This window comes from Hippopotamus amphibius, chromosome 9 (genome assembly GCF_030028045.1).
Source record: "Hippopotamus amphibius kiboko isolate mHipAmp2 chromosome 9, mHipAmp2.hap2, whole genome shotgun sequence".
NCBI lineage: Eukaryota > Metazoa > Chordata > Mammalia > Artiodactyla > Hippopotamidae > Hippopotamus > Hippopotamus amphibius.
In genome coordinates, this window is record NC_080194.1 from 95,333,276 (window position 1) to 95,360,478 (window position 27,203).

At 48.3% G+C, this 27,203-nt stretch overlaps 1 protein-coding gene and 1 non-coding gene across 6 annotated transcripts in view; one reads left to right on the plus strand and one right to left on the minus strand.

The window, feature by feature from the left end:
- ZBTB16 (zinc finger and BTB domain containing 16) overlaps window positions 1-27,203 on the minus strand; it is a 186,944-nt gene that overhangs the window by 41,257 nt on the left and 118,484 nt on the right. For all 5 annotated transcript variants that reach the window (XM_057747645.1, XM_057747648.1, XM_057747647.1 and 2 more), the window contains exon 4: window positions 19,988-20,074. In XM_057747645.1, coding sequence (XP_057603628.1) covers window positions 19,988-20,074 — 87 coding nt within the window. The remainder of the gene's footprint in view (window positions 1-19,987; window positions 20,075-27,203) is intronic.
- On the plus strand, window positions 4,801-4,873 carry TRNAG-CCC (transfer RNA glycine (anticodon CCC)). The gene has a single exon. It is a non-coding gene; the product is annotated as a tRNA-Gly (tRNA).

Genomic DNA, 27,203 nt, shown 5'->3' on the forward strand with positions numbered 1-27,203 from the left:
CTCATGTAGTAGGGAGAAAGAGAGCCCTAGTCTCTTCCTCTTCTTCTAAGGACACTAATCCTATTATGGGGACTCCATCCCCACGACCTCATTTAAACCTGCCCAAGGCCCCACCTCCAAATACCAACACATTAGAGATGAGGGCTTTAACATATGGATGGGGTTGGGGAGGGAACACAGATACTTACCTAAGAGAAACAACTGAGGTGAGAACAGTCTAGGCAGACAAGACATATGAAAGTGTGGGATTCAGGGGAAGATACATGGAGAAGAAAATCAGCAAGGAGAGAACAGGAAATTATAAGTGACAGGATGAATACACTGTAAGTAGTGGCTTGAGACGGCCTGTAATTCCGATTGGAGGCACTTTCTGGGTCACGCCCATGAGTCTGATCTTATCTCACCCAGAAGTTCTCAACCCTGGTTTTACACGTGAATCTCCCGGGGAGCTTTAGAAAACATCCAGATTTAGATTCAGCTTGTTTGGGGTAGGAGTCCTTGCTTGCTATTTAAAAAAAAACAACACAAAACTCCCCCAAATGATTTTAATGTGTGGCTGGTGTAAGACAGTGAGGATCTTTTGAAGGATAAGCATGGAAGAAGCAACACTGGGTGCGCATTTTAGATGCCAGAGCCATCCTTACCTAAGATACAGTACGTGAGGTCAAGCCCTGAACCCAGGCTGGAGCCACCAACTTCACACCCATCTTTCACCGCCACCTCTATCTGATAGAACTGGGGCAGGGATTTGGAGACAATGGGGTTCTGCATGCCACTATCCCAGGTCTTAAATGCTAAACCTGTCACCTGGGGTCCTTTCCCAGAGTCAGCTGCCTTCAGACCGGCAAGCTGTAGTCGATCGGGCAGAGATGTAATGTGGGGATACTGTGGGCAGGAACTATGGGTTTCTGGCTGCAGCAGAATGGATTGCAGGCAGACATAGGGATGAGAGACATGCCAATCACCATCCCTGGATCCCCACAGCACGTACCTGATTCAAGTGCCTTGCATCGCTAATTACCTTTTTGGATACGTCTGTGTTTTCCTCCCTAGCAATGATTAGCTTTCTGAAGGTAGGATTTGGATCTGATTTTTCTATTTTGCAAAAATTGATAGAGTGCTTAAAACAGTACAGCTGGTAGGCGAGTGACGTCTGAGGAAGTCCAGAGCATCTGCGCTGTGCTTGCTCTGGGCTTCTCAGACCCTTAGGAGCCCTGGCAGCTCTCAGTGCAATCCCTGACGAATGGATAACCAAGGAAGAGCACGTGGACAGAATCTCCTACTGTGGAGATTTCCAGGAAAAGGGAAGAGGATTCTTTTTTGGAGATGGCAGAGTTGTGGGTATCCCAGGGGACAGGAAGAGCAGTTCCAAGACCAGGATTCCTGGGTTCTAGCTCACAGTATGTCTCTCTAACTTGCTGTGTGATCCTGGGCATGTCCCTGAACCTCTCTGAGGCTCACGATCACCCTCCTTAATGCCTTTTGCTCCAGTTCTGAAGGCCAGGAGTCCACAAATCTTAGAGTTTGAAACCTCGAATTAGCCTCTTCCAATCTGAATACACCCCCAAACTGGGCCTAATATAGGTAAATGGTGATTCCGAGGCTCTATTTCGGAAGATGGGAATGTAACACTATGACTCACTGTTGGACGAGGCAAAGTCCTCTTTCTGAGCAGCAGCCAGGCCCCCTTCCATCATCCAGGAGCTTAAGATGGCAGCCCAGACAGCACCCCAGGACAGGGAGTCCAAGCTAGGTAGCCTGATGAGAGCAGTGACCAAGACCCTGCTTTCCGGACCACCTCTCTGGAGAGAGGGGATCCCAAGTCATTTCAAAACAGAGAAGTACTTGGTGCTCCTTCATTTGTCAGAAACCTCAACTGTGTTTCCCAGAGGAGAGAAGTCAGAGAGACTCCAGGGCCCAAGGGGCAGCTTTCAGATGCAAAGTCTCCCCCTTTTCAATTCCTGTAACTAAAATGAATATGGAAAAGATAATTACCTTTAAAACATACTTAATACTTGAACACATTATCTCTACCTGCAGAAAAAGAATGTTATCTGATGGGATCTTCCCCATAAGCTTAATCAAATTGCGATCTTAAAACTCTCTGGAGTCCTGTGAAACAGTAATAGGATATCCGAGGCAGAGGCTGGAAGCATTTTATATTTGTTTGGTTGTAGGGAATGTGCATCCCATCTGACAATGGGCATTTAGAGACTAAGTCATTTCCAATCTGTAATGGATCTTCTCCTAGTGGGGACAGGGAACATTTCATCTGACCCAAACCTGCAATCCCTCTGTTAGGCAACTTTTCCTCATGTTCAGAGAAGGACATGCCAAAAGAAAAGGCTTTTTCCTAACACCTGTTTGGGGCTCTTCTTTGGTAGGAAATCTTCTCTTGTTGGTCCTGGGACACTTAACCCATGGAGATGCTTACCCTGCTACTTCACTCTGGGCTTTAACTTGGCAAATACATCGATGCCTAGATTTTCCTTGTCTGCCCAGCCCCCAAGCAGTGCCATCTGTTAAGTTAGGAGAGAAGGTAAATTACCTGCCCAAATCCTGCCCAGGGCGAGTGGCCATTTGCAAGGCTGGAGAAAACCAAAGGCAAATGGCTTCGAAGAAGATCAAGTGTGAGGACTGGCTATGTTCCCGGCATCTCAAGCTTGCCTGGAAAGGCCAAGTAAACAGCTGCTGCATGAGTGCCTGGCCGGCCCCGTGCATCTTGCTGACAGAAGAAGCGACAGGTAAGAGGTGATCATGTGCTACATCTCTGCTAGTCACTTCTCCTGCCCGCAACCCCCAGAAGGACCTCCGTGTCTGGGGACTGGCTTCCCCCGCCACCCCCCGCTCCGCCAAAGCACGGAGTGCAAAGGGGTCATCCCAGTACACAGAGTAAAGCATGTCAGGGCTTACAGAAAAAAATGGGGGTGGGGAGAATACTAGGGAAGCTTTACAAAAATCATCAAGATACAGGTTGGTTGGCATGCAAGTAACATTACAAAACAGCATGCATCTCATATAATTGGCCCAATATTGTTTAAAAGAAAACAGAAAAGGATGGCAGAACTACAGGAGACACATTTCTTTTGTCTACATGTATTTTCTCATGTCCCCCCACGGAGCACATATTACTTGTGTGATTCTTGTCTTAAAACAGGCTGCCTGGGTCCTCGCGGCCCACGTCCTGCCTTTGGTCAGAGTGACTCCTCCCAGGCACGAGAAGGTCTGGCTGTTCTTCTGGACATCTACAACACCATGCAACTCCCAATCTCCTCCTACCCGCGGATGTCAGATTCACATCCTTCACCTGTTAAGGGTCCTGACCCGATTCTTTCTTCCTTCCTTCCCGGTTATGAAAATAGAGGAATGAGGGGCGGGGATCTCTGAGCCATCCTACTCCTTGCTGTCTTCCGTGAACAGGATGATTCCAAAGGCACCACAGCCTCTTGCTTTGTCTGAATAGCCACTATTCTGCAAACTGCTACCTGTCTAGGAAATCCTGGGATGCAGCAGGCAGAGGGGATCGGACTGAGTCTATAAAAACCAACAAGCGACCTGGAAGTTGCTTTTCATTTTAGTGGAGATGTAGTTCACAAAGCATGAAACACACCCTTTTAAAATACACAATCCAATGGTTTTGAATGTACTCAGAAAGTCGTACAACCATTATCAACACTGACTCCAGAACATTTTCATCACCCCCAGAAAAGAAACTCCATACCCATCAGTTGTCACTACCCATTTTCCCCTCCCCTCTGCCTCTGGCAACTACTAATCTGCTCTGTTTCTACAGATTTGCCTATTCTGAACATTCTGCATAAATGGAATCACACAATATGTAGCCCTTTGTGCCTGTCTTCCTTCAGGTCAGTTTCAACATTCATCCATGGTCTAGCAAGTAAGTATACTTCATTCCTTTTTATGGCTGGATAATATTCTTTTTTTTTTTTAAGTTTTATTTGAATAGATTTTTAAAACTTTTTTTGGCTGCATTGGGTTTTCATTGCTGCGTGTGGGCTTTCTCTAGTTGTGGTGAGTGGGGGCTACTCTTTGATGCGGTGTGTAGGCTTCTCATTGTGGTGGCTTCTCTTGTGGAGCATGGGCTCCAGGCGCATAGGCTTCAGTAGCACATGGGCTCAGTAGTTGTGGCACATGAGCTTATTTGCTCCATGGCATGTGGGATTTTTCTGGACCAGGGATCGAACCCTTGTCCCCTGCACTGGTAGGCGGACTCATCTGCTCCGTCACGAGGGAAGTCCTGGATAATATTCTATCATGCAGATATACCACATTTTGTTTACCCATTCATCAGCTGATGGACATTTGGGTTCTAGTTTCTATTTTTTGGCTGTTATAAATAATGCTCCTATGAACAGTGATATACCAGTTTTTGTGTGGATGGGTATTTTCAATTTTCCTAGGCTGTAAGCTGCTTTTTATTTCTTTAATTTCTTAAAATAAATTTATTTATTTTTGGCTGTGTTGGGTCTTTGTTGCTACGTGGGCTTTCTCTAGCTGTGGTGAGCAGGGGCTACTCTTCACTGCAGTGTGCAGGCTTCTCATTGCAGTGGCTTCTCTTGCTGCAGAGCATGGGCTCTAGGAGCGCAGTCTTCAGTGGTTGCGGCATATGGGCTCAGTATTTGTGGCTCATGAGCTTATTAGTCACTCTGCGGCATGTGGGACCTTCCCGGACCAGGGCTCGAACCTATGTCCCCTGCATTGGCAGGCAGATTCTTAACCACTGTGCCACCAGGGAAGTCCCTTGAAGTTGCCTTTTAAAAGTAAATTCTCATTGGGACTTCCCTGGTGGTCCAGTGGTTAAGACTCTGCACTCCCAATGCAGGGGGCCTGGGTTCGATCCCTGGTCAGGGAACCAGATCCCACATGCCGCAACTAAGAAAAAAAAAAAAGATCCTGTGTGCTGCAACTAAGACCTGACACAGCCAAATAAATAAATAAATATTTTTTAAAGAGTAAATTCTCGTTATTAGATTGTCATTTGTCTCCCTCACATAACAACAACAACCAAAACAGTACAGGATATTTAAAAGATGGTTTGAAAAATGTGAGACTTTCAACTACTTGGGCTCCAAGAAACTGAGAGTTATGGGGTGCTCCCCAATCCCACACATATACTTTTATTGCAAATCCTCTGCCCCTGCACCCCGGGGGCCACGGCGCCGCCATCCTCACCCCCATGGGCTCCACCAGCCCCGTTCATCCTCTAAGCAAAAATCTGTGCTGCAGCATATGAAATATTTAAGCTGCTTTTCTAAATATATACATTATTTAGCCTACAGTCAATAAAATATTTACATTGTTTGTCCCTCCCACCCCCAAATATCTGCATTATTTACAGTACAATCAGGGAAACATTAACCCTTGTTTTTTGACTTGTGCATTCTTCCCGATTTCCAGCGTCACTGGGTGTGCACAGCAGTGAGAAGCAACAGTGGGTTTCTCTTGCCCAAGTCACAGAGCACGCCCTGGGGGTGCAGAGTTAACGTGGTGTCAAAGCCAGAACTAGCCACACCTGCCGCCCCCACGGGACCACAGGGCATATACCACAGAACTCCTGGGGGGTGGTTCTGGATGTCAAGCTCAGGGTACCAGCAGTGTTGACATTTAGCTGCTCCCAGAATCTCCCCTCTGAGGAATGGGAGCTGATTCTTACTGATCCCTGGCCTGGGGCACCCCTCCAGATGTGACCTCAGTCCTCACTCAGGTGTAATGAAAACCTCTCCTGCTACCCACTTGCCCTGTCAGGCCCTTGTGGACAGAGACAGTGGTTGTGACCCGTGAGCACTGGCACAAGCCCTTCCCAGGGTACTGAGTTCTCCATCTGGCAGTTACCTGTCTTTTTTTTTTTTTTCCCCACTTTTCTTTTTTTATTGATTAATTTGTATTGGAGTATAGTTGCTTTACAATGTTGTGTTACTTTCTGTTGTACGGCAAAGTGGATCAGTGATACATATACATATACCCACTCTTTTTAAGATTTCCTTCCCATTTAGGTCACCACAGATCATTGAGTAATCTGTTGTCTATATATTTTATACATAGTAGTGTATATATGTCAATCCCAATCTCCTAAAGTTACCTGTACCAAAGTTACCAAAGTATCTTAACAGGCACCTACTAATGTAGCTGAGATATTAATGACCTGTATCTTCCTCAAAACCCGTTTACTTGCACTTGCAGTCTTTTATTTTTAGAAATCCCCCTCCATGGAAAGTATGAGGCTCAAAGGCGATACTTCTATTATTTATAATCTGACCTTAATTTTAAAAATTACATAAGTAATACATGCCAATAAATAATGTTATTATATAACAATAAAAACAAATACTAATTATTGTTATTCAGAAATAGATAAAGCAGAAAGTAAAACCTGTTTTGTTCTGTAATCCTATTCTATAAAGACAATCACTGTTAATAGGTATAGAGTCTTATAAAATCTTACAGGATGGCTTCTGTATTTTATATTAAATAAGATCGCACTCTATAGCCTTTTTCTCTAACCACCTTTTATCACACAAAACATTGTGGATATCTTTCAATGCAGGTACCATAATTAACAGAGACCTTACTTTTGGACATGTGGGTTATTCTCAGTGCTTTGTAATTACATATAATGTTGCAATCAGCATCTCTAAGAGAAGCTAAAAAATTGATCTTCGGTACGTGAAGGCCAAAGCTGGACATGAAACACTGAGGGTCCCTGAACATCTGTGGTGCTGTCACGGGGTGGCCAGCCCTAGGTTGCCAGCCCAGCTCTACAGCACAGCCCTCCTCACTCAGACACCTCCGATGAAATGTCAAGAGTGTAAAATCAACGCTCTCATCTCCTGGTTGTTTAACTCAGGAGAGATTTTCTCTTCCTCCTCCTCCTCCCCCCTCCACCCCAATCTGGTACCTCTACTTACCGTGCTTCTGTTTTGAATCTCTAAAATAATGTGACAAGTTAATGATGGTACAATTATCTAAATGTTTAACAGACATGTTATCTAAGTGAGTCGGATTGAGATTTCATCCCGCGGACAATAAACATCAATGGTGGAGCAGAAAGCGATAGGCAAATTATAGCAAACCCTGCAATTTCAATGCTATTAAATTTGGAGGAATAACAGCCTTGAGGCCTGTAAACTCTGAATAAAATAGGCCCTTGTGTTTGTCCAACTATTAAATCAAAATGCTACCAACATCCTAGAAAAAACAAGGCGATTTATGGCTTTTCCAGTTTCCAGTTACACATTGGTTTTTATTAACTCCTTTTCTGTCATTGGGCAGCCGTGGAGTCACGAGGGAGAAGGGAGCACTGAGAGGAAGGGGTAGGGGCTGAAAAGATAAAGGAGATGCAGGCGGGACGCGGCGAGGGGGAGTGGGGGGGAGCGGGAACCTGGGGTTGGGTGCTGAGGCTGATCATGGGGGTCTGGCATGAGGACCACGTGAAAGGGAAGGGGTAGCTTGGAATAGGACGACAGGTGCCCCGAAAGTCCCACTGGACTCACCACCGGGGGCCCTAAACCTGAAAGTCAGTCCTTCCACTGAACAAGTCATGTTACTTAAACCTCTCTGAGCCTGCGACTCCTCAGCAGTGATACAGGCAGTGACCCTGCCTCTTAGCAGGGTGATGCTGCCTCTATCAGATAATATATAAGCACCAGTGCCAGGCACAGTCCAGACTCTGAACAGTCCTCAAAGATCAAAACACTAGCACATTTGGTTTGAAAATTTTAAATAATTTATCACCATTGTTCAAAAAATTAGATATACATGATAGATACATACATAGATAGAAAAACAATAAAGATATCGCTTTATTTTTCTCTTTGGGGTGTGTGTGTGTGTGTGTGTGTGTGTGTACGCGCGCGTGTGCGAAAAGAGAGAGATAAAACATATGGAAAAATGTTTATTGGCAAATCTAGGTAAAGGATATATATGAGTATTTCTTTTGGTAATCTGTAATTTTTCTGTATATCTGAAATTTTTCAATTAAGAATATCATCATGATTAAAAAAAGATCAAAACGCTATCATTCCCCTCAAATCTCTGGAATAGTTTTTAAAAGGCAAAAGATCTTCATCTTTAATCTCTTCTTCACACAGTATGCATTTCATTTTTTATTGAATAAGCATCTAAATAAAATGAAAGAATGCTTGTTTACTGGTGTGAGACAAACTGTAAACATCTAAAGATAATTATAATCATAGCTTACAAATGTGCTAAAGTTGAGAAAAATGTAGACCATTCATACAAGACTGGAATCTTCGGCTGTGCTTGGAACCGTGGAAACCCCTCGAACAGCAATTTTTCTTACGTAATTCCCACTCCCCACATTTGAGAGAGGCAGAGGAACAAAGTAATTTGTCCCACATCATAAAGGAAGCTTGTGACTGAGCCAGGATAAGAACTCAGTTCTCCTTTCCCCTAATTCATTATTGCTTTTCCAAATACCATGCTGCCCCCACACGACAATAACGTCCATCTCCACTACGGTGGGAGGCTGGCGAAGGCGGGGACCAGTCCTGCGCGCTGCCGTATCCCTATCCCCGGGCTCAGCATCAATGTCCAGCACAAAGCAGATGCTCAAGATGTCTACGGAGTGAATGAGCTTCAACCTTTTCTAACCCCAAATCAACCTCGGGTCAATTTTCCTCTCCAATCCCAAGAGAGCCAAATGCCACCAATCCTCTCAAAGCAGCAATGCGCCACATAAAAAGTATTGGGATGATGGATGGGCAGAGCATAAAGGATATGCAGGGCAGTGGAACTCTTCTGTTTGATACAACTGGTGGGTGTACATCATTACACATGTATCAAAGCTCAGAGAATTTACAACAAGAATGACCCGTTAGCATAAACTTTGCGTGGTAATGATGTGTCGGTGTAGTTTCATCAGTTGTAACAAATGCACCACTCTGATGGGGAATGTTGACCTGCGGGGCAGTTGTGGTGGCGTGGGGAGCAGAGGGTACATAGGACTCTCTGTACTTTTCACTCAATTTTGCTATTAATCTCAAATCACTCAAAAAACCACCCAGAATTTATTAATTAAAAAGAAGCACTGGGGGCCTGCCCAAAAGGAGCCCAGAGGGGCCCTGGGTGCTACTAGGGTGAACGGTGCAGAAGGGTGGCTTGTCTGGGCCAGCAGGTGACAGCTGGGTTGTCCTTCCCTACACCACAGCAAGCAGCTCCAACAGAGCCGAGAGCCCAGGGCTCAGAAAATAAAACTCTATATTAGGCATCAAACATGCCTTTATAGTAACAGCATGAAATGAGGTCAAGAGTAAGCCTATGCTGGTGCATTGACTGTACAAACAGCAAGCACATGACTCTCCCCTCCCCGAGTGCCCATGACGTCCGGCAGCCGTTCCGAGCTCGGGCTTTCTCAGGTTCAACTCCCTGGCACGCCCTGTGAAATGCTATACAAATCACCCCTGATATTTATAAAAGTCAAAAGCTATTATGTTTTCAATGGGGCGGTCATGCCAACCTCAGTGGAGGCCGCATGTCCATCCGATGACCCCCTGCCCTGTCCTCCCCGTGCCCTCCAGCGTCAGCAGGGGTGGGAGCCTCGCTCTGCCTTTTGTCCATGTAAAGTGTTGGGTAGATGACGCTCTTTCTCGTCTTCTGGCCCTTCTCCCTTGCCCCTCCCCTGTCCTCTGTGGCCGGGCACCCAGAGGCTGCCCTTGGGAGGAGGAGCCAGAACAGTTGCTGGTTCTCCTACTGCTGGAGCACAGGGGCAGGCCACCCTGCCGCGGCTCCTCCGCGCCCAGCACCGCCCCGCGTGCCAGCCCAGGGCAGGAGGGGGGCAGGGCCGGCAGCCACCCCAAGGGAAGGAATGCTGCTGCTCGCCCTTTCAAGTCTGCGCCCTGCCTGCTCATCCCCCACTGAAAGTCCTCCAAACAAGGACTTCATTTTCTCCTCTGCCGTTCAGAGCCAAAGACGGAATCTGAAGCTTTTTCCAAGCATCGTTAATATATCAGAAGGGAGAGAGGGGCCAGTGAAAACAGGCAGCCTACAACACCAAGGTGGGGGTACAGCTCTGTGCAGTCAAAGGGGGTGGTTACTGAGCTGGGGTGTGTGTGTGTGTGTGTGCGCGCGCGCGCGCGTGTGCTCACTGCCGCCTCCTTCTAAAGCCACAACAGGGTGCCTCCTAGCTTCCTTCATACTGAGAAGGAGAGGGCCCTGGGGCAGGGTGCCCTCCAGCACCTGCTCCCTGCTATCAAGGGAGGGCAGGTCCCGCAGCACGACTGCCCTTGGCCGCTGGGTGTGTTAGCTGTTCCTGGACCGCAGGACCCTGCTGCCGCCAACAGGGACAGGATGAGGACCAGCATCTCACCATTTGCATCTGCTTGAGTGGCTTCCTCTGTGACGCAGGAAGGTGGAAATGAAGCAATTTTTTCTAGGCCAGTAAAAGAAAGTCCTTATTTTGTCGTCCGAGTGGAGAGAACTTTGGACTGGAAGTAAGAACTCGTGGGTCCTAATTCTAGTTTGGCTTGTTTCTTCTTAACTGATCCCCTTTTTCAAATACGGGCTTCTGAGGCGTAGTTTCCTAGGCTGTTGAAGGGGCAAAGCGGAGCCCCTGGTCTGCACGTAACATACAATGCGCAGGCCCACACAGGGAGGGAAGGCAGCAGTAGGACATGAGCTCTGGGCTGTAGGAGCCCGAGGCACACATTCTACCCACCCTGTACAGGTCGTCCTTAAACTTTCCAAGTCTCAGTTTTCTCCAGCAAAGAACAGGGAGGAGAAATGTCTACATTTTAGGACTGTAATGAGGACTTAATAAAATTATATCTCCAAAGTATCCAGTTGAGTACAGCTATTATATTATCTGTACCCAAGGAAAATTCACCGTACTTGTTCATTTCCTCCACAACATGGTAGCCTTCAGGAAGGCCGGCAAAAGTTTTCTTCACCATTAGGCATTGGGTCCACAAAGCTCCTTGCACATAGTAGGTATTTTAAAACTTAGGGAAGAAATGAATGAAGGAATGATGGGACAAAACAGCTGCACAGGCTACTCTGATGCAGCAAACCCAAGTCACTAACCTGGCCGACCTGGGGGGGCACAGTGGGGGCTGGAGGAGGGAGTGGAATTGCTTTGGGGCAAGTCTGGAGACCTAGTTCAAATTAACGTCCTGGCCTCCAAGGCTTCCCTGACGCTTCCCAGCCCCAGAACTCCTAAACCTAGGAATGACTTTAGCCTCTTTTCCTTACCAGGGCACTAGGAGGGCATAAGGAGACATCACATAGAAGGTCTTACTTATGTTTCCAGAATAATCAGATTCCTAAGGGTAACAGACGTGGGCCAGGACACCAGCGGGGGACTCAAGATTCCTGAGCCTGAATTCAAGGGCACCGACCAATGAGGTGTCCTCTAAGACATGGCAGGGCACGTTCCTGATGCTTCTGGAAGGGGCAACACCTGCTTCATGCTGGTCCCAGCTCTGCAGCTCGTCTGGCCCAGCTGTACACATCATCTGCTCAGACACTGGTAAAGGGTGGTCCCCCGGGGCAGCTTTGGGCATTCTAGGCACCAGTGCCTTAAGTAGGATCTACCAAATCTGTTCTGTACGATGGTTCAACATGCAGAACTTCACTCTGCTCTTACCCATCCCCACTGCACTTAGAGGGCTCTGGGTGCTATTAGCTCTGTGGGCACGCTGGAAATGTCCTCTTGGCCAGAGGACAAGTCAGGGATCCTCGAAGATCCCATCACCCTGGGAAAGCAGCTGTACGCCATTCCCATTCCCCCACCACCACGACCACTAACCCGGCCCTTCCCTCTCACCTACCTGGTCAGGGGAATGGGTACCCTCCGAGACCTCTGGTGAAGACCACGATGATCCAGTTTTAGGAACCACCACCACCATTTACTGAGAGTTTATTCCATGCAAGGCCTATGGCGAGTGCTCTCCACAGATCATCAGGTTAAGTCATCACAATGTCCCTCGTGTGACAGCATCACTGCCGTCATGTTACCAAGGAGGAGGTGGAGGCTTAGGGAAGTTAAGCAGCCTGCTCAAGCTCAAAAAACGTGGAAGTGACGGGCCTAGGATTTGAAACTAGACAGTCTGACACCAGATCCTAAGTTCCAGGTGTCACTATGCTCCGAATACCCTGAACGCCACACTCAGACTTCAGGCTCCAAGGGCCCCTCTTCCCTGAAGCCTGCAAGACAAACCTGAACCATGCTATCAGGGCCCCAACTTGCCTACTGAATAAAGCCTTCGAGAGGTCCTCCTCTCCACTCCCCTGCCTTCAGGCAGGTCCATCTTCCCCAAGTAGCCATCGTACATCTGCCTTTCCTGCTTTTGGGGTTCTCATAGTCTCTTTGGCCTGGTGCCCAAACACTGATATTGGCCTCATCTCCCCCGTGTTCAGATCACACAGAGGCAGCTGCTCTGAGTTTCTTATATACGGACTAAAAGAGTTGACGGGGGCTTCCCTGGTGGCACGGTGGTTAAGAATCCGCCTGCCAATGCAGGGGACACGGGTTCAAGACCTGGTCCAGGAAGATCCCACATGCCACGGAGCAACTAAGCTCATAAGCCACAACTACTGAGCCTGTGCTCTAGAGCCTGAACGCCACAGCTACTGAGCTCACGCACGGCAACTACTGAAGCTCATGCACTCTAGGACCCTACATGTCACAACGACTGAGCCCACGTGCTGCAACTACAGAAGCCTGCATGCCTAGAGCCTGTGCTCCCCAACAAGAGAAGCCACCGCACTGAGAAGCCCACACCCCGCAACAAAGACCCAATGCAGCCAAAAAAAAAAAAAAAAAAACACAAAGAGTTGAATGTCCCTACAGCTCAACTCCAAGGCTGCCCCACTGAGCTCTCCTCATGCCCTCGCCCACAGGGTACGCTGCAGACTGTCCCAACCCCCTCGCCTGCAGCTCAGCAGCAGTGTATCTCCCCGGCCCTCTAATTAACGCCACCCAATCCCATCTGTTGCCCCCGGGCCTGTTCAAGTCCCAAACGGGGATGTACAGTGGCTTGGACAACATTATGATTTGTAAAACCCACTCCTAATTAGTTTGACTTTGAATGAAGAGGGTAATTATTTTTAAATTTATTAACTGCTGGCTGGCCGAAGAAGTTCCCAGATCAAATGACACAGAGAAACTATTTCTGTTCAGTGATGCAGCCATTTATATTACTGATCGGTCATTAAAACCTCTGGCACAAAACCACTTGTGTTTCCTGAGCCAAGATAGTGTCCATGTGTCAAATTTCAAACCCAGAGGATAAATTAAGCCATTAATGGCATTTATCAGTTTATCTGGACTTTAAAGAACTACTTACTAATTTAAGACATTCCTAATATAGAACCCGAGTGGTGCAGTGGGTGCGTGTGTGTACGTGCGTGTGTGTTTTCTCGCTTTTTATTTTACTGAACAGTGCAAAAAAATTCTGATGTGTAAATGAAGTACAAGCATCTTGGGGAGCTGCAGAGCTGTTAATTCCTCGCTGCTCTGCAACCCAAACATTTTGGAAGCAGCAGTGTTTTGCAATATGTATTTGTCATAATATAAAAGGTGTAAAATGATCTCTGTTTATCTCCTCAAAGTCTTTGCTGTAGCAAAACAGAAAACTAAAGTGTGATAACGAAGCCTGAGCCCAGCCCAACCGTAACTGTGTCCTCCCTGAGCACTGGCCGGAGCCCACCTAGATCCTGGAGGGAGGGGACAAGAGGTGGGCTCACACACACCAGGGCAGAAAAATCCAGGGTAAGTGGGGTCGAAAGGGTGAGACGTGAAGATGCGTTTGGCGAAAACAGAACTGGAAATACTTTCTACTAAATTCATTTCTCAGTGTCAAGAGTACCAGCGAGGCACCCTGACCTCCCATCTGATACCATGCAACACACCAACCCCGTGAATTCCCCATGTGGCAGCTGGCCTTGGGCATGGAACTCCCGGGCCTGATCTGTTTCAGGGAAATTGTACCCTATCTCCCGAGGGACACATGGGCATCAAGGTGTTGAGGAGTCTCAGTTAAATAGGTCACAGGGATCCAAAAGAGCCCTGCCCAGGACAGGGCCACGAGCTACACGATCTCTCCCTAAACCATCAGCCACACACTCATGGACAACAGTAAGTCAACGTGCAGGCAGCTGGGGACTGGCGGAAAGAGCACTGAAGTTAAGAGTTGGGTCAAGTTCCAGCTCTTCACTTCCTAGTGGGGAGCTTCTAGGCCTCCATCTTCTTATCTGTTAAATGGGTATAACAGAGGAAAGTGTTTGATAAACAAAGGTCTCAGATATACAAGGTGGGGACTTCCCCGGCAGTTCAGTGGGTAAGACTCCACGCTTCCAATGCAGGGGGCGCAGGTTCAATCCCTGGTTGGAGAATTAAGATCCCACATGCCACATGGCATGGACCCAAAAAAAAAAAAAAAAAAAGAAAAGAAAAGAAAGGAAATATCAGGTGACATTACCATGATTTTACTCTCCCAGAGTCTCGATTGCTTTTCCTTTTCAGAGCTCTCTCCCTGCCCTCTTGTTGGCTCTCCAATGGCACCTGGTACCCCACTGGCTTTACCCAGTCCAATAATTTTAGCATCACTTTCAGCATTCCTTATAATCAGGCCTCTCTCTTCCTCAGAGGCCCTCTTTCTTAGAATAGAGATGGCAACTAGATTTCAAGTTGTGTTCTTTCCTTGATTATTAAGAGTTGAGGATCTATCTGGGTTCCGCAGGAAATAGCACTATAGGTGATAAATGGGCTCTGCCGTGTCAGAAGAGCTGCTTCATTGTCAACCTGATGCTGAGGATAAGGCTGCTACTGCCTCTCCCCCAGCCGAGGGCAGCCGGCCCCACACCAGGGAGTGTTCCTCACGTGGAGGGAGCTTGCCCTGCTCTCACAGCCAGGTGCAGAGGGAGCCTTTCTCAAAGCATCCACCTTGGGCCCTCTCCCACAATTTGGATTCAACCTGGAGATAAAGCAAAAGTAAGTCTGAATGGGCTGGGCCCTGCCTCTGCTACAGGAAGGATGGGTACCATACTCCTTGGCAGGAGAGGAGACTTGAAGGACAGAAAGGATGAGCAACAAGGTTATTCACCTGCTAGACAGTGGAGTTAGATGCCCCCTCCTCAGCTTCTGACTCAAACTCCAGGTTCTTTCCAATCATACCTGAAACTAATAGTCTTTTTTGGAAAGTGTTGATCACTTTTTTAATAAATCCTAGAAGGGCATTGGTCCTAACACGCCTCCTGATTTTCAAAGCTGAGTCAATACCAAACTCTAAAAACAGGTTATAATGTCCTTAATACCACTGGATTGTACACTTTAGAATAGTTAAAATGGCAAATTTTGTTATATATCTTCTTTTAAAATAAATTTCTTTATTTACTTATTTATTTATTTATTGGCTGTGTTGGGTCTTTGTTGCTGCGTGCAGGTTTTCTCTAGTTACGGGGAGTGGGGACTACACTTTGTTGGGTGCATGGGCTTCTTATTGCAGTGGCTTCTCTTGCTGCAGAGTATGGGCTCTAGGCACACGGGCTTCAGTAGTGGTGGCACGTGGGCTCAATAGTTGTGGCCTGCAGGCTCTAGGGCGCAGGGTCAGTAGTTGTGGCGCACGGGCTTGCTTGCTCCGAGGCATGTGGGATCTTCCCCGATCAGGGATGAAACCTGTGTCCCCTGCATTGGCAGGCAGATTCTTAACCACTGCACTACCAGGGAAGCCCTATGTTGTCTATCTTTTACAACAGTTTAAAAAATACACTGATATATCAAAACCTATTGAATTGGATACTCTAAACAGGTGAACAGGAGGTGAATTATATTTCAATAGAGCTGTTCGGAAAAAAAAAAAAAGGGAGCACGCCTCTGTTGCTCACCGCCATATCCCCAGCCAGTGCTGGGCACACAGAAGGTGCTCAATAAGTGTGCGGGGTCTGCCTGTGAACAACCTCCCCATCTGCTCACCTGGCGGGGACTCAGCCTCTCGCCCTGGCCCTGGCTGTGAGGGCAGCTTGCTCCCTGCCGCTGCAAATGTAATCTGGATGGACAGAATTAAGCTGCTTGGCAAAGCTGGCTCAGAGCTCAGCCTCCTCAGCCCCCCGACCGGAATTCTCAAAGTAGGATTCTCGGTTACACATGTGGTCCAGCAGTAAGAAAATGTCTGGGAGCCTGGGAGACTGGCGTCCTCCCCTGGCTTTCAAGACAACCAGCTCTGGAACCCTGGGCAAAATCTTCTAGCCGAGTCCTCTTCTCTAGGATGGAGACAGGGAGACCGTGACTGGCATGAGAGCTCACCCAGAAAGTTCTCCTCCCACCACCCCAGGCCAGGGCAGCACCAGCCCAGAGCCCATGATACCAGGACTAGGATGTATGCCTTCCACTCAGAGAGGCTGACTTTGTGAGGCAGAAGGACAAGAAAATATTGACAATAATTGTAGCAGCAGCAGCAGCAACTGACTGGTCTTCCTCCTTCCCCTCCGGCTCCTGCGGTGGCTTAGTGGCTTGTCTCCACAGATGCCTGCCCCCAGTTCCTCTTTCCCTCTGTGTCTATCATTCCTCCCCAGCCTGGGAAGGGGAGCCCTTGAATCTGGGGCTGACCTGTGCCTGCTGAGAGCAATGAAATATAGCGGAAGTGATGCTATGTGTTCCCAGCCTAGCTTTTAAGAGGGCTGGCACTTTCTGCTTCCTGACTCTTGAAGCCCTGAGCAGGGAGGTGAGGAGTCCTGGTTGTAGAGACAGGCCATGGGGAGGAGGACGGGGAGGCAGATGTGTGAATGAGGAAGCCATGGCGGGCCTCCAGCCCTATCCAGCCTGCAGACGCCTCCAGCCCCAGACACCACCCAACTGCAACCACATGGGAGACCCCAAGTGAAAACTGCCCAGCTGAGCACAGTCAACTACTTTAATCCACCGTTGGCTTTAATCTACTGTTGGAGTGGTTCCTTGTATACAGCAATTGATAACAAACCCTCCTGTGGTCAATTCTCAACACACAAACCAGGGTAATATTTTAGACCCATAAACCAAATCATGTCATCCTCCCATTCAGCAGCCTGCAATGGACTATTTTCCCCTTTTCTATAAATGTGTGTGCATGCGGGGGTGTGTGCAGTGTGTGTGTATGTGTACGCAGCTTTGCTGGGGCATAATTCATATACCCTGTAATATACAATTCATGCTTTTAAGGTATAAAGTCAGTAGTTTTTAATATATTCAGAGATGCATAACCATCACCACAATCAATTTTAGAACATTTTCATACCCCAAAAAGAAACCCCAGGGGCTTCCCTGGTGGCACAGTGGTTAAGAATCTGCTTGCTAATGCAGGGAACACAGGTCTGAGCCCTGGTCCGGGAAGATCCCACATGCCGCGGAGCAAGTAAGCCCACACGCCACAACTACTGAGCCTGCGCCCTAGAGCCTGCAAGCCACAACTACTGAAGCCCATGCACCTAGAGGTTGTGCTCTGCAACAAGAGAAGCCACTGCAATGAGAAGCCCAAGCACTGCAACAAAGAGTAGCCCCCACTCACCACAACTAGAGAAAGCCTGTGCGCAGCAACGAAGACCCAATGCAGCCAATAAATAAATAAACAAATAAATAAAAGAAACCCCATACCCATCAGTATTCACTGCCTACTTCCCCCCAAATCTCCCAGCCCCTGGCACTTACTAATTTACTTTCTGTCTATAGATCTGTCGATTCTGGGTGTTTCATATAAGCAGCATCATACAATATGTGGCCTTTTGTGACTGGCTTCTTCCACGGAGCATAAGGTTCTAAAGATGCACCCATGTTATAGAGTGTATCAGTGCCTCATTCCCTTTTTTTTTTTAAATTTTTTATCAGAGTATAAGTGCTTTACAATGTTGCGTTAGTTTCTGCTGTACAGTGAAGTGAACCAGCTATATGTATACATATATCCCCTCCCTCTTGGACCTCCCTCCCACCCCCTCCCCCAATTCCTTTTTATAGATGAGTAATACCCCAACGTATGGATAAATTACATTCTGTTTATCCATTCATCAGTAGGTGGACATTGAGTTATCTCTACGTTTTTGGCGATTTTAAATAATGCTGTTATGAACATTTATGTGCAAGTTTTTGTGTTTTCATATATATAGGAGTTGCTGGGTCACACAGTAACTGTTTAACTTTTTGAGGACCTGTTTAACTTTTTGAGACTGTTTTCCAAAGTGGCTGCACCATTTTACACTCCACCAGCAGTGTATGAGGGTTCTGATCTTTCCACATCTTTGACAACTTCTTACTGCCTGTATTTTTATGACAGCTACATCTTGATGGGTGTGAAGTAGTATCTCATTGTGATTTTATTTGTAGTCCCCTGATGGCTAAAGATATCGAGCATCTTTTCATGTGCTCAGTGACTATTTGTTTGTTTTGGAGAAACGTCTATTCACATCCTCTGCACATCTTTTACTTTGGTTATTTGTATTTTTATTATTGAGTCCTAAGAGTTCTTTATATTTTCAAACCAGAAGTTTCTTATCAGATGTATGACGTGCAAATATTTTATCCCCCTCCAGTGGACTCTCTGCACATGCAGGATAAAATCCAAATCCCTTGCCAGGGTTGAGAGACTCACCTGATTTCCGACCTCATCTCCCACCGTTCTCTGTACCTCTCTGCCCACCCCCTACCACACTGCTTTTTGTGCTCTTCCTGGAACCCGTCAAGTTCAACCCAGCCCCAGGGCTTCTGCAAGTGCTTGTTCCCTTTGCCCAGAGAACTTCTTCCCTGAAACCTCTAAGTGACTCACTTCCCAACTTTAGGACTTTGCTCAGATGTCACCTTCTCAGAGAAGCCTGACCATCTGATCTAAAATACCACTTTTCTCCCTTATCCTGCTATAGTTTTTCTTACTAGAACTTATTACGGCCTGGCGTTATATTATGCAATTATTTGTCTATCCTGTCTCCTTATTAGAATCTCAGTTCCATGAAGAATGCTATCTGTCCCGTATGTTGCTAGACCTTAAAGACCCCAAGATGCTGAGCACACTGTAGGAACTCAATAAATATTTACTAAATTAAATGCATCTGCTACTATTTATTGAATGCTTATTACGAGCCAAGCATTCCCCAAAGCACTTCAAATAAAATGTCTTATTTAATCTCCCCAACGAATCTATGCTATGATGTAGGTACTATTATTATTCCACTTTTCTAACAGATGAGGAAACCCAAATTAAGAGAGCTTAAGTAACTGATCCATGGTCCCACAAAGGGTAAGTGGTAGAGCCAGGGTGAAACCCAGGCAGTCTAAACTGTACCACTCCTGTCCCCACTGTTCACTTCCTCTCCTCTAAATCTCAGTTTCCTCATCTATGACATGGGAGTAGCCTCCTACCTTACAGAGTTATGGAAAGGTTGGCCAAGTTAGATCACGTAAAGCACGGATGACAGTGCCTGGCACATGGTGAACTTTCAGTAAGTGTGAGCCATGTCGATGAGCGTGAGGGTGACGCCAGTTACCATGATGAGATGACGCTGATGCTGCAAAATCAACTTTGAAATCAAAGCAGTATCATTTGCTAATATTGTTCAAACACATTCCTGTGGACAGACTGCTTTCTTTTAGACAATGCCTAGACTCCTGCAGACAGAGGACCAGCCCACTGGGGCCACAGGAGGGTTTCAGAGTTAGTCAGATGGGGTGTGGGAGGTTTTCTGACTCTTCACCAAAGGAAGAAGATGCTTAGATAACATTGCTGACTTTCTAAGGTTCTGAACGCACTAACGTCTCCATGAAGATGGGTATCTAAGTGGCCTATTAGAGACAAAGATCTTGCGCTAATCCAGGGCTGTTGTTCTTCTGGGGCAAAGTCACATGTATAAATTCCTGCCCCGACAGCCCCACAAGCAAAGGTAGCTGAACGTGGCACACGCCATCCCCACTCACAGCTCCCCTGGGAGACAAGATACTCACACCCCTGCACCGTCATGTTGCGGAGGATATGGAGGATGGGGATCAGTCACTTACCAGTATGGGTCTGCCTGTGTGTCTCCAGGGCATCCTCCTTTGAAAACTGGGCACCACACTGATCACAGACAAAGGCTTTGGCACCCGCTGAAAGAAAAGGGAGGCAGTTACCTTATTATTAAGAGTGACACTGCATTAGGAAAGGGGGTCCTGGGCCACAGTCGTGCACCCTTGGGGTGGACCCTGGGGGAGGAGGCCGAACACCTGTGAGATCCGGAGTCAGGGATAACCCACACCGCAGAGCCAGCCCAGACCCTCTTGCAAAATGTGATCGTCCACCCAACTGAGCTCCAAATGCCTCCACCGAGGGCTCTCGCAGACAGAAGAGGGAACAAAACCAGAATACCCAGGACAAACAGAGATGGGGTCCAGGAGAGATGCCCAAGAAGAAGGGGGATTCTGCAGGGCTGGCTCCAGTTGAGAGATGGAAAGGAGTACATTATACAATGAGGGAAAATGTGCCCTGTTGCCCAGATTATACTCTACGGGAAGGTAGGAATTGCTGACATATCACTACATGGATAAACCCCTAACGCAGTGTGTCTAAAACTAAACTGTCTACCCCAGCCACCTCCTGTACTGACCACTTAAAATCTCTGAATGACTTCCCAGGGCCTCCAGGATAAAGTCTAAACTCTACACGGTGACTCACAAAGCCCTTCTTGTGCTTCTCTTTCTTGCTGCTTCTCTCGCTCCTCATCCTCGTTGCCTGGTCTCCAGCCCTGCGCTTCCTCACTGCAATATCTCTGACCATCCCTCTGTACCTCCTCTGGCTCTGACACTCCTGCCCCTCTCCCCAGTCCCACAGTACAGCCCCCCCGCTTCATCATTCATGCCTCAGCTCCCGTCCCCTTGCCCCGTGTCTGGGTAAGGTAGCCCTTCTCTGTGCTCCCACAGCACCCTGTACGTGCCAGGTCGCAGCCTCACCCAGGGTGTCCCCTAAGTGCCCGTGGACCCGTCTCCAGCTCCCCGAGGGCGGGAACATGTCATCCCATGCACAGCTGTACCTGCCTGACACCCAGCGGGGACGTATTATTGTACATATCTGTGGAATAAACAAAATCAATTCAGTGCAATTCAATTGATCAACTTTTGGGGAACCGTATTTACAAGCCTCAAAGCAACAGTGTCACAATGTGAAGATCACTTTCTACCACTTGCTAACAGTCTTTAAGGCTCTGTTATTTCACCCTGGGGCACCTGTCACAAGCCTTGGTGGTCTTCGCTCCAAACGTCTTCTAGATGCATCTCTTTCACTGCATGTCGATAACCACTGCCCCGACTGAGGTACTTGTCGGGTCGTGCCCAGAACACTGGATGGCTGGAGAAGGGCTGCCACACCACCAGCCGTCCTCTCATCCACCCAACAGAGGCAGGTTCCTTGGAGGCCACCGGCCTCCTCACACTTCCTTGCTCAAAAAGATACAGTGGCTCACAATTTGCACTGATTCTAAATTCCTCTTGGAATTGGGCTCTTGGCTTCAAGGCCTTCTGTAACCTGACCCATTAGCTGTCCAGCTCCAGTGGGAGCTGTCCTCGCCAGCCCTCTCTGGGTGCCACTCGCCCCTCCGTGGGTCTCTGTGCCTGAGCAATGCCCCGCCTCATTCCTGTCCATTCCGGTCCTAGTCCATTTCCGAGACCGGAGTACGCATGCGCCCGGGATGCCGGCGTCTCACTGCTCTGCCTTTTCCAACCTGCCGCTGCACTGTGTTCCTTTCAGCACGTCTGAGCACTTCTTTAAGTGTGCCTGTGTTTTAGTTTTGTATTACGGTCTTGTAAGACGCAGAACTACTTCTTCCACATATTTGCAGTAGAAAGCAGTCTAGTGCTATTTTCAAATCATCTCAGGTTTCCTTAGGCTGCAGCATATACTAGGCATGAGGCTAAGTATTTAGGATATATCATTTCATTTAATCCTAACAACCTTTTAAAGGACATAGTATGGTTACCCCCCTGTAGCAGATGAGACAACTCAAGCTCAGAGAGGTTAAGTAGCTTTCCCAATGTCACACAGTGGGTAACTGCTGAGGCAGATTCAAACCCAGGCAGCCTGACTTCAGAGCCTTTGCTCTTAATCCCTATACCCTTCAGCCTTCCTAGGGTTCCATCTGCAAGATGCTTTATGAATATGAAGGTGGGCTCTGGACTCCCTTTCCCCAAATTAAAAGAAAAATCCAGGGGGGTGAAGGGGAAACTGAGATGAAGTGAGAGAGTAGCACAGACATATATATACTACCAACTGTAAAACAGATAGTCAGTGGGAAGGTGTTGTATAACAAAGGGAGTCCAACTCGAGGATGGAAGATGCCTTAGAGGACTGGGGCGGGGAGGGTGGGGGGGACTCGAGGGGGGGGAGTCAAGGATGGGAGGGAATACGGGGATATGTGTATAAAAACAGATGATTGAACTTGGTGTACCCCCAAAAAAATAATAAAAAAAAAAAAAGAAAAATCCAATTTATCCCTTTTATACCTCAAGGTTTTGTGTAAAATTCTATTTGGAATAAAAGGTTCCACTAATTTTTAAATAGTTTTAAAATCTTTGCCTTGGAGTATTAAGCATATTAAGCACGAGAACTCAGAATACAAGGTGTACTAGTATAGACTTAAACACTAATAAACATTTAGGGCATTGATCTTGTCTATATTCCTAAAAAGTAGCAGGATATACCCTCTGTTAGATGCTCAATAAATATTAGTTGACTGACTAAATAAATGAGTGATAAAGTGCCCCAGGAAAGATATGAAATCACTTTTCCTTAAGAGCTTTAAAAATAAATACTGTCATTTGTCTTAGATGGCTGGAGTTGAATTTTGCCCCGAGGCAGGGAGAATACCATGATTCCCTCCAGGTGTCCCTACAAGCTGCAGGGTGTTCTAGGGCCAAGGACCTGAAAGCAGCTTCTAGAGCTTCAAAGACAGAGCCAGGGAGCTTGACGGCAAAGCTGTCACCACTTGCGTTCACACGGGAGGAGCCAGGCCACTTTCCATCCACTTATACCGGAAATGCAGCAAGTACCTCAAAGGGCAGGAGTGAGAAGACTGGGGGTGAATGAAATCCCAGCCCCTTGGTAGTGAGAAACTCCCCCCACCCCCACATCATTAGCCAGCAATGATTATCTGCGCATCCGTGAGGGATCGGACTTTAACTGTATTCACTTCTTTGGTCCTACCAGTTCTCATGGCTCCCCAAAGAAGAAAGGGGGTGGGCTGAGGAGGGAAGCAGGGGCCGCGCAGGGGAGGGACTCGCCATCACCATCGCCACTGCCATGGCGCTGGAGCTCTGCCTCTGGGCAAGGAGCCCGCGCATGCCGCAGCTTCAAAGGGCTGCCGTGAGGAGGGTTCTTAGAAAACAGCCATCCATGTGGCTGCAGGAGCGTCTGCTTTAATGACTGAGACGCAGGGAGAAGGAAGAAGGGCAGGTAGGCGATCAAGGGCCGGATGTGAGCCGCCATGCGAGCTCCGATGAAGATGAAGCAGATTAGCACACGTGACCTCGGCAAAGCTGCCAGCTTGGCCCAGGCCTGACCACATCTGGCTGCCCTCAAAGTCCTCCCCTCTCCACCCCTGCCTTGCTGAAGTCACAAAACTGAGCTGAGTGTGTGAAAGTCCCCTCTTCCGTCTTCAGTGACTGGGGGTGACAACCCCCCTCCCACGTGGATACCGTGGACGTGGGCTCCCACGCCAGTCCCCATTCGTGAAGCCTCCACACGCCCCACCCCCACCCAGACTCCCCCCAAACCCCTAGCCCAACAGCAAGGATGAACAGTTCCAGGACACAAGAGCTGGACAGAGAGAGGCAGCGACCCCCCCTCTCCCAAGGAGGCACGGCCTTTAAATTGTCTCTGTAATGGCTGGCTCAGAGGCAGAGATATTTGGCAGCCCTGAAATTAAAAGTGATAAATTTCCTCGCCAAGCTTTGATCGATAATAGAGGCCTCATCTGTTAATCAATAAGACAGTCTCTGCCTGTTTACTGTGCATATGTTGTTCACTGCTGCCTTCAGTATGATGTCAGGTTTGCATTCAGAGCAACTCAAGTGTGCAGAAACCACATGGCCATTCCCAAAATGCATTACGGTGACCTCACTCAGCCACCAACACATTTATAAAGCATCAGTGCAAGGGGGTGGGCAGGGAGGAAGGCAGTCATGCCAGTTGAACACGATGGGCACATACAGACATATCATCTGCATCCCCCCCGTTCCCAGTATTTCCTGGGGCTCATTCATTCTGGAGTGAGGAGAAGTCCAGGGCATAGCTCAGGAACGGACACTTCCGGATGTCTGTTAAGTAGATGCCAACAGGGGGCTTACAGCAAATGGACAAAAGAGACAAATCCCTGCCCTCAAGGAGCTTATACTCTAGAGGGGAAGGCACATTTTTAAAAGTCAAGTAAGGGACTTCCCTGGCAGTGCGGCAGTTAAGACACTGCACTCCCACTGCAGGAGGCACGGGGTTCAATCCCTGGTTGGGGTAAGAATTCACTTGCTGCACAGCGTGGCCAAAAAAAATTTTTTAATTAAAAAAAAAGTCAATTAAATAGAAAATAGGTGGCAATAAGCGATAAAGAGAGAACTAAATAAGTGGAGAGGGACAGAGAGGGTGGGGGCTGCTATTTCACATGGGATGAGCTGACATCTGAGGGGAGAACGAGAAGGTGAGCCCACTGCCCAAGGAAGTCGGCTCCAGACAAAGGAAGAGCAAGGAGGCCGGCCGGTTGGCATGGCGGCAGAGAGGGGAGTGGGCAAGATGGGGTATGGAGCACAGGGAGAGAAACTGAACAGCAAAGAGGCAGACCCACACGATGATAAAGTGAGCTAGACCCTCGCTATCCTCCACAGTGATTACAGAGCCGAGTGAACTAGAGGAGGTAACAGTAAGATCCAGCGTGGGGAGAACCAGGTCCCTGCTGCGGACACCACACAGCTCATCACACCTCAGCGTACCTGTGTCCGCATCTGTGAAATGGGAATGATCGGATCTGCCTGCCTCCCTTGAGGCTATGAGGCTCATAAGAGATAATGGATATTAACAAATAGAAAACTCTTGTTAATCACCAGGCACTCTGCAGATATGAGATTATTGATGTTCTTTATACCTCGGGGTGTGGAGGGGCAGCAGGCTGTGGTGAAGAGCTCAGGATTCGGGTCAGACAGATCAGAGTTCAAATCTCAGCCAAGCTAATCTCCAGCTGTGCCCCTCAGCGAGCTGCCTAATCTCGGTGAGCCTGTCACTCCATCTGTAAAACGGGAACAGCAAGAGACAGTCCCAAAGGAGTGTGACAAGGTAAGGAAGGTGCTTGGCCCCAGGTGTCGGGGCAGAGCCACAGAGCCGGTCAGTGGCTCCGACCGTCAACCCAGCCAGGCTCGGGGCCAGGACTCCTTTCAAGAACTCCTTTGTGCAAAGTATGATTGATTTTACTGAAATTCAATGTACAGCTATTTGGGGGCCATTTATCTTGTGTAAAGTGAGCCTCATATTTGTAAAGACATATTTCACTATAATCACACACACACACACACACACACACACACACCCCTCTTGTCCTGCTAATTTAAAGGTGAGTGAGTGTCTTGTCGAGGGAGCAGGAAGATCTGTCACAGGACCAGCATGTCACTATCAGCAGCTCTTTGTATATACAACCCACCCCCCCGCCCCGAGGCACACCCCCCACAGCTTTTACACCCCTGCCCAACGAGCCCCAGGAGCCCATCCACGGGTCGTCTGCTACCTACCAGGCTCCTTTCCTCTTCTCTGGCTCCCCAGCAGACTGTAAGCTCCATGAGACCAGGGCTGCCATCTGTCTCATCCTCTGCTCCGTCCCCAATTCTCTGCTCTGTGCCTGACATGCAGCTAGTGCTCACTAATTGCCTGATAAAGAAACCCTCAAGCAGATTCCTGGGTGCAGAACTGGGCCTGGGAAGGGGGCACTGGCCACTGAGGGCACTGCCAGGCTGTCCCCTAGGGGGTGGCAGAGTCCTTAGTCTACACGCTCCAGGTTGTCTGCTGTCCCTTTTCCAAAATTCAAGGACATGGTCTGGAGCTGGAACTCAGGCCGTTTCAGGGAGAAGGAAAGGAAAGCTGGGGAAGTGGAGCTGTCTGCTTCCCCTGGAGCAAGATGTCCCTTTCATCGACCCTCTGCTCCCCCAGCCCAGCATTCATGCCCCTGCAGCCAACAAGAAGCCCTCCCTCCAGCACACTCGGGAGCTTCCAGTCGCCCCGAGTGGACCCTCCTCTGGCCGGCAGAGATCTGCCGAGGGATCCCCCTCCCAGCCCAGGCCCTGACTTTATCTGAGAGTCAGTGTTAAGGGAAAGACAGGCAGACAGACAGACATTCTCAGCCCCATCAGTCAGGGATGCTGCGCTGTGGGGAGCAGGAGCTGCCTGGACATTCTGAATTCTCCCCTTTCTCCCTGACGTCCTGATGCCCCCAGAAAGTTAAAGAGGGGCCAGAGGAAGGAGGAGGGTTCACAGCAGGTTAAGGTTGGATGAAAAGAAAGGAGGCAGTGGCCACAGCCCACGTGGAGGCTGGAGCCGGTGTAAGGCCTCCGTGTGTGGGAGCCGCTTCCCTCTGGGCCAAGGATCACCCTGACGCGCAGGAATCAAAGGACAGACATGCCAGAAAAGCACTTTCAAAACCCTAAAGCCTTCTATCCACACCCAGCATTCCAACAACAACAGAGCTGAAATCCAGTAGAAGCATGTCAGGCAGGCTCCCCGCAGCTGCCCTCCTCCCCGGCCACTACCTCTGGTCTCTCTTCCTTTGCAAAGTCTAGAGCCTTCCTGCTCACTAGCTTTCCTGCCCGGAAACAGGGCTGGGGGTCCCGAGCATCTAGGAAGGGGACGGAAAGATACTCAACAAAAAGATACTGAATACAGTCAGACGTGGGCTGGCGTCGCTCTGAAGTAAATACGGCAGAGAAGCCAATGAGAGAAAAAAAACAATTTCAAAATCCCTCCCTCTCCAAAACCTCTCCCACCCCCACGCTAACAAGACGGGGTGGAGGGTGGGGGGAGGAACCACTGAAAAAACACCGAACGTCTGCCAGCATCTAATGTTGAGTACTGTGTCCTTTTTCTTTTAATTCCTTGAGATTTTAAAATAAACATCTTGACTGTTCTGATGAGATATGCATGCCTGCTTACATAAGGAAGTACAGAGTGTACCAAAACAGCAGACCCAAAAAAAGCATAAGCTGTCAGAACAATGAGTAC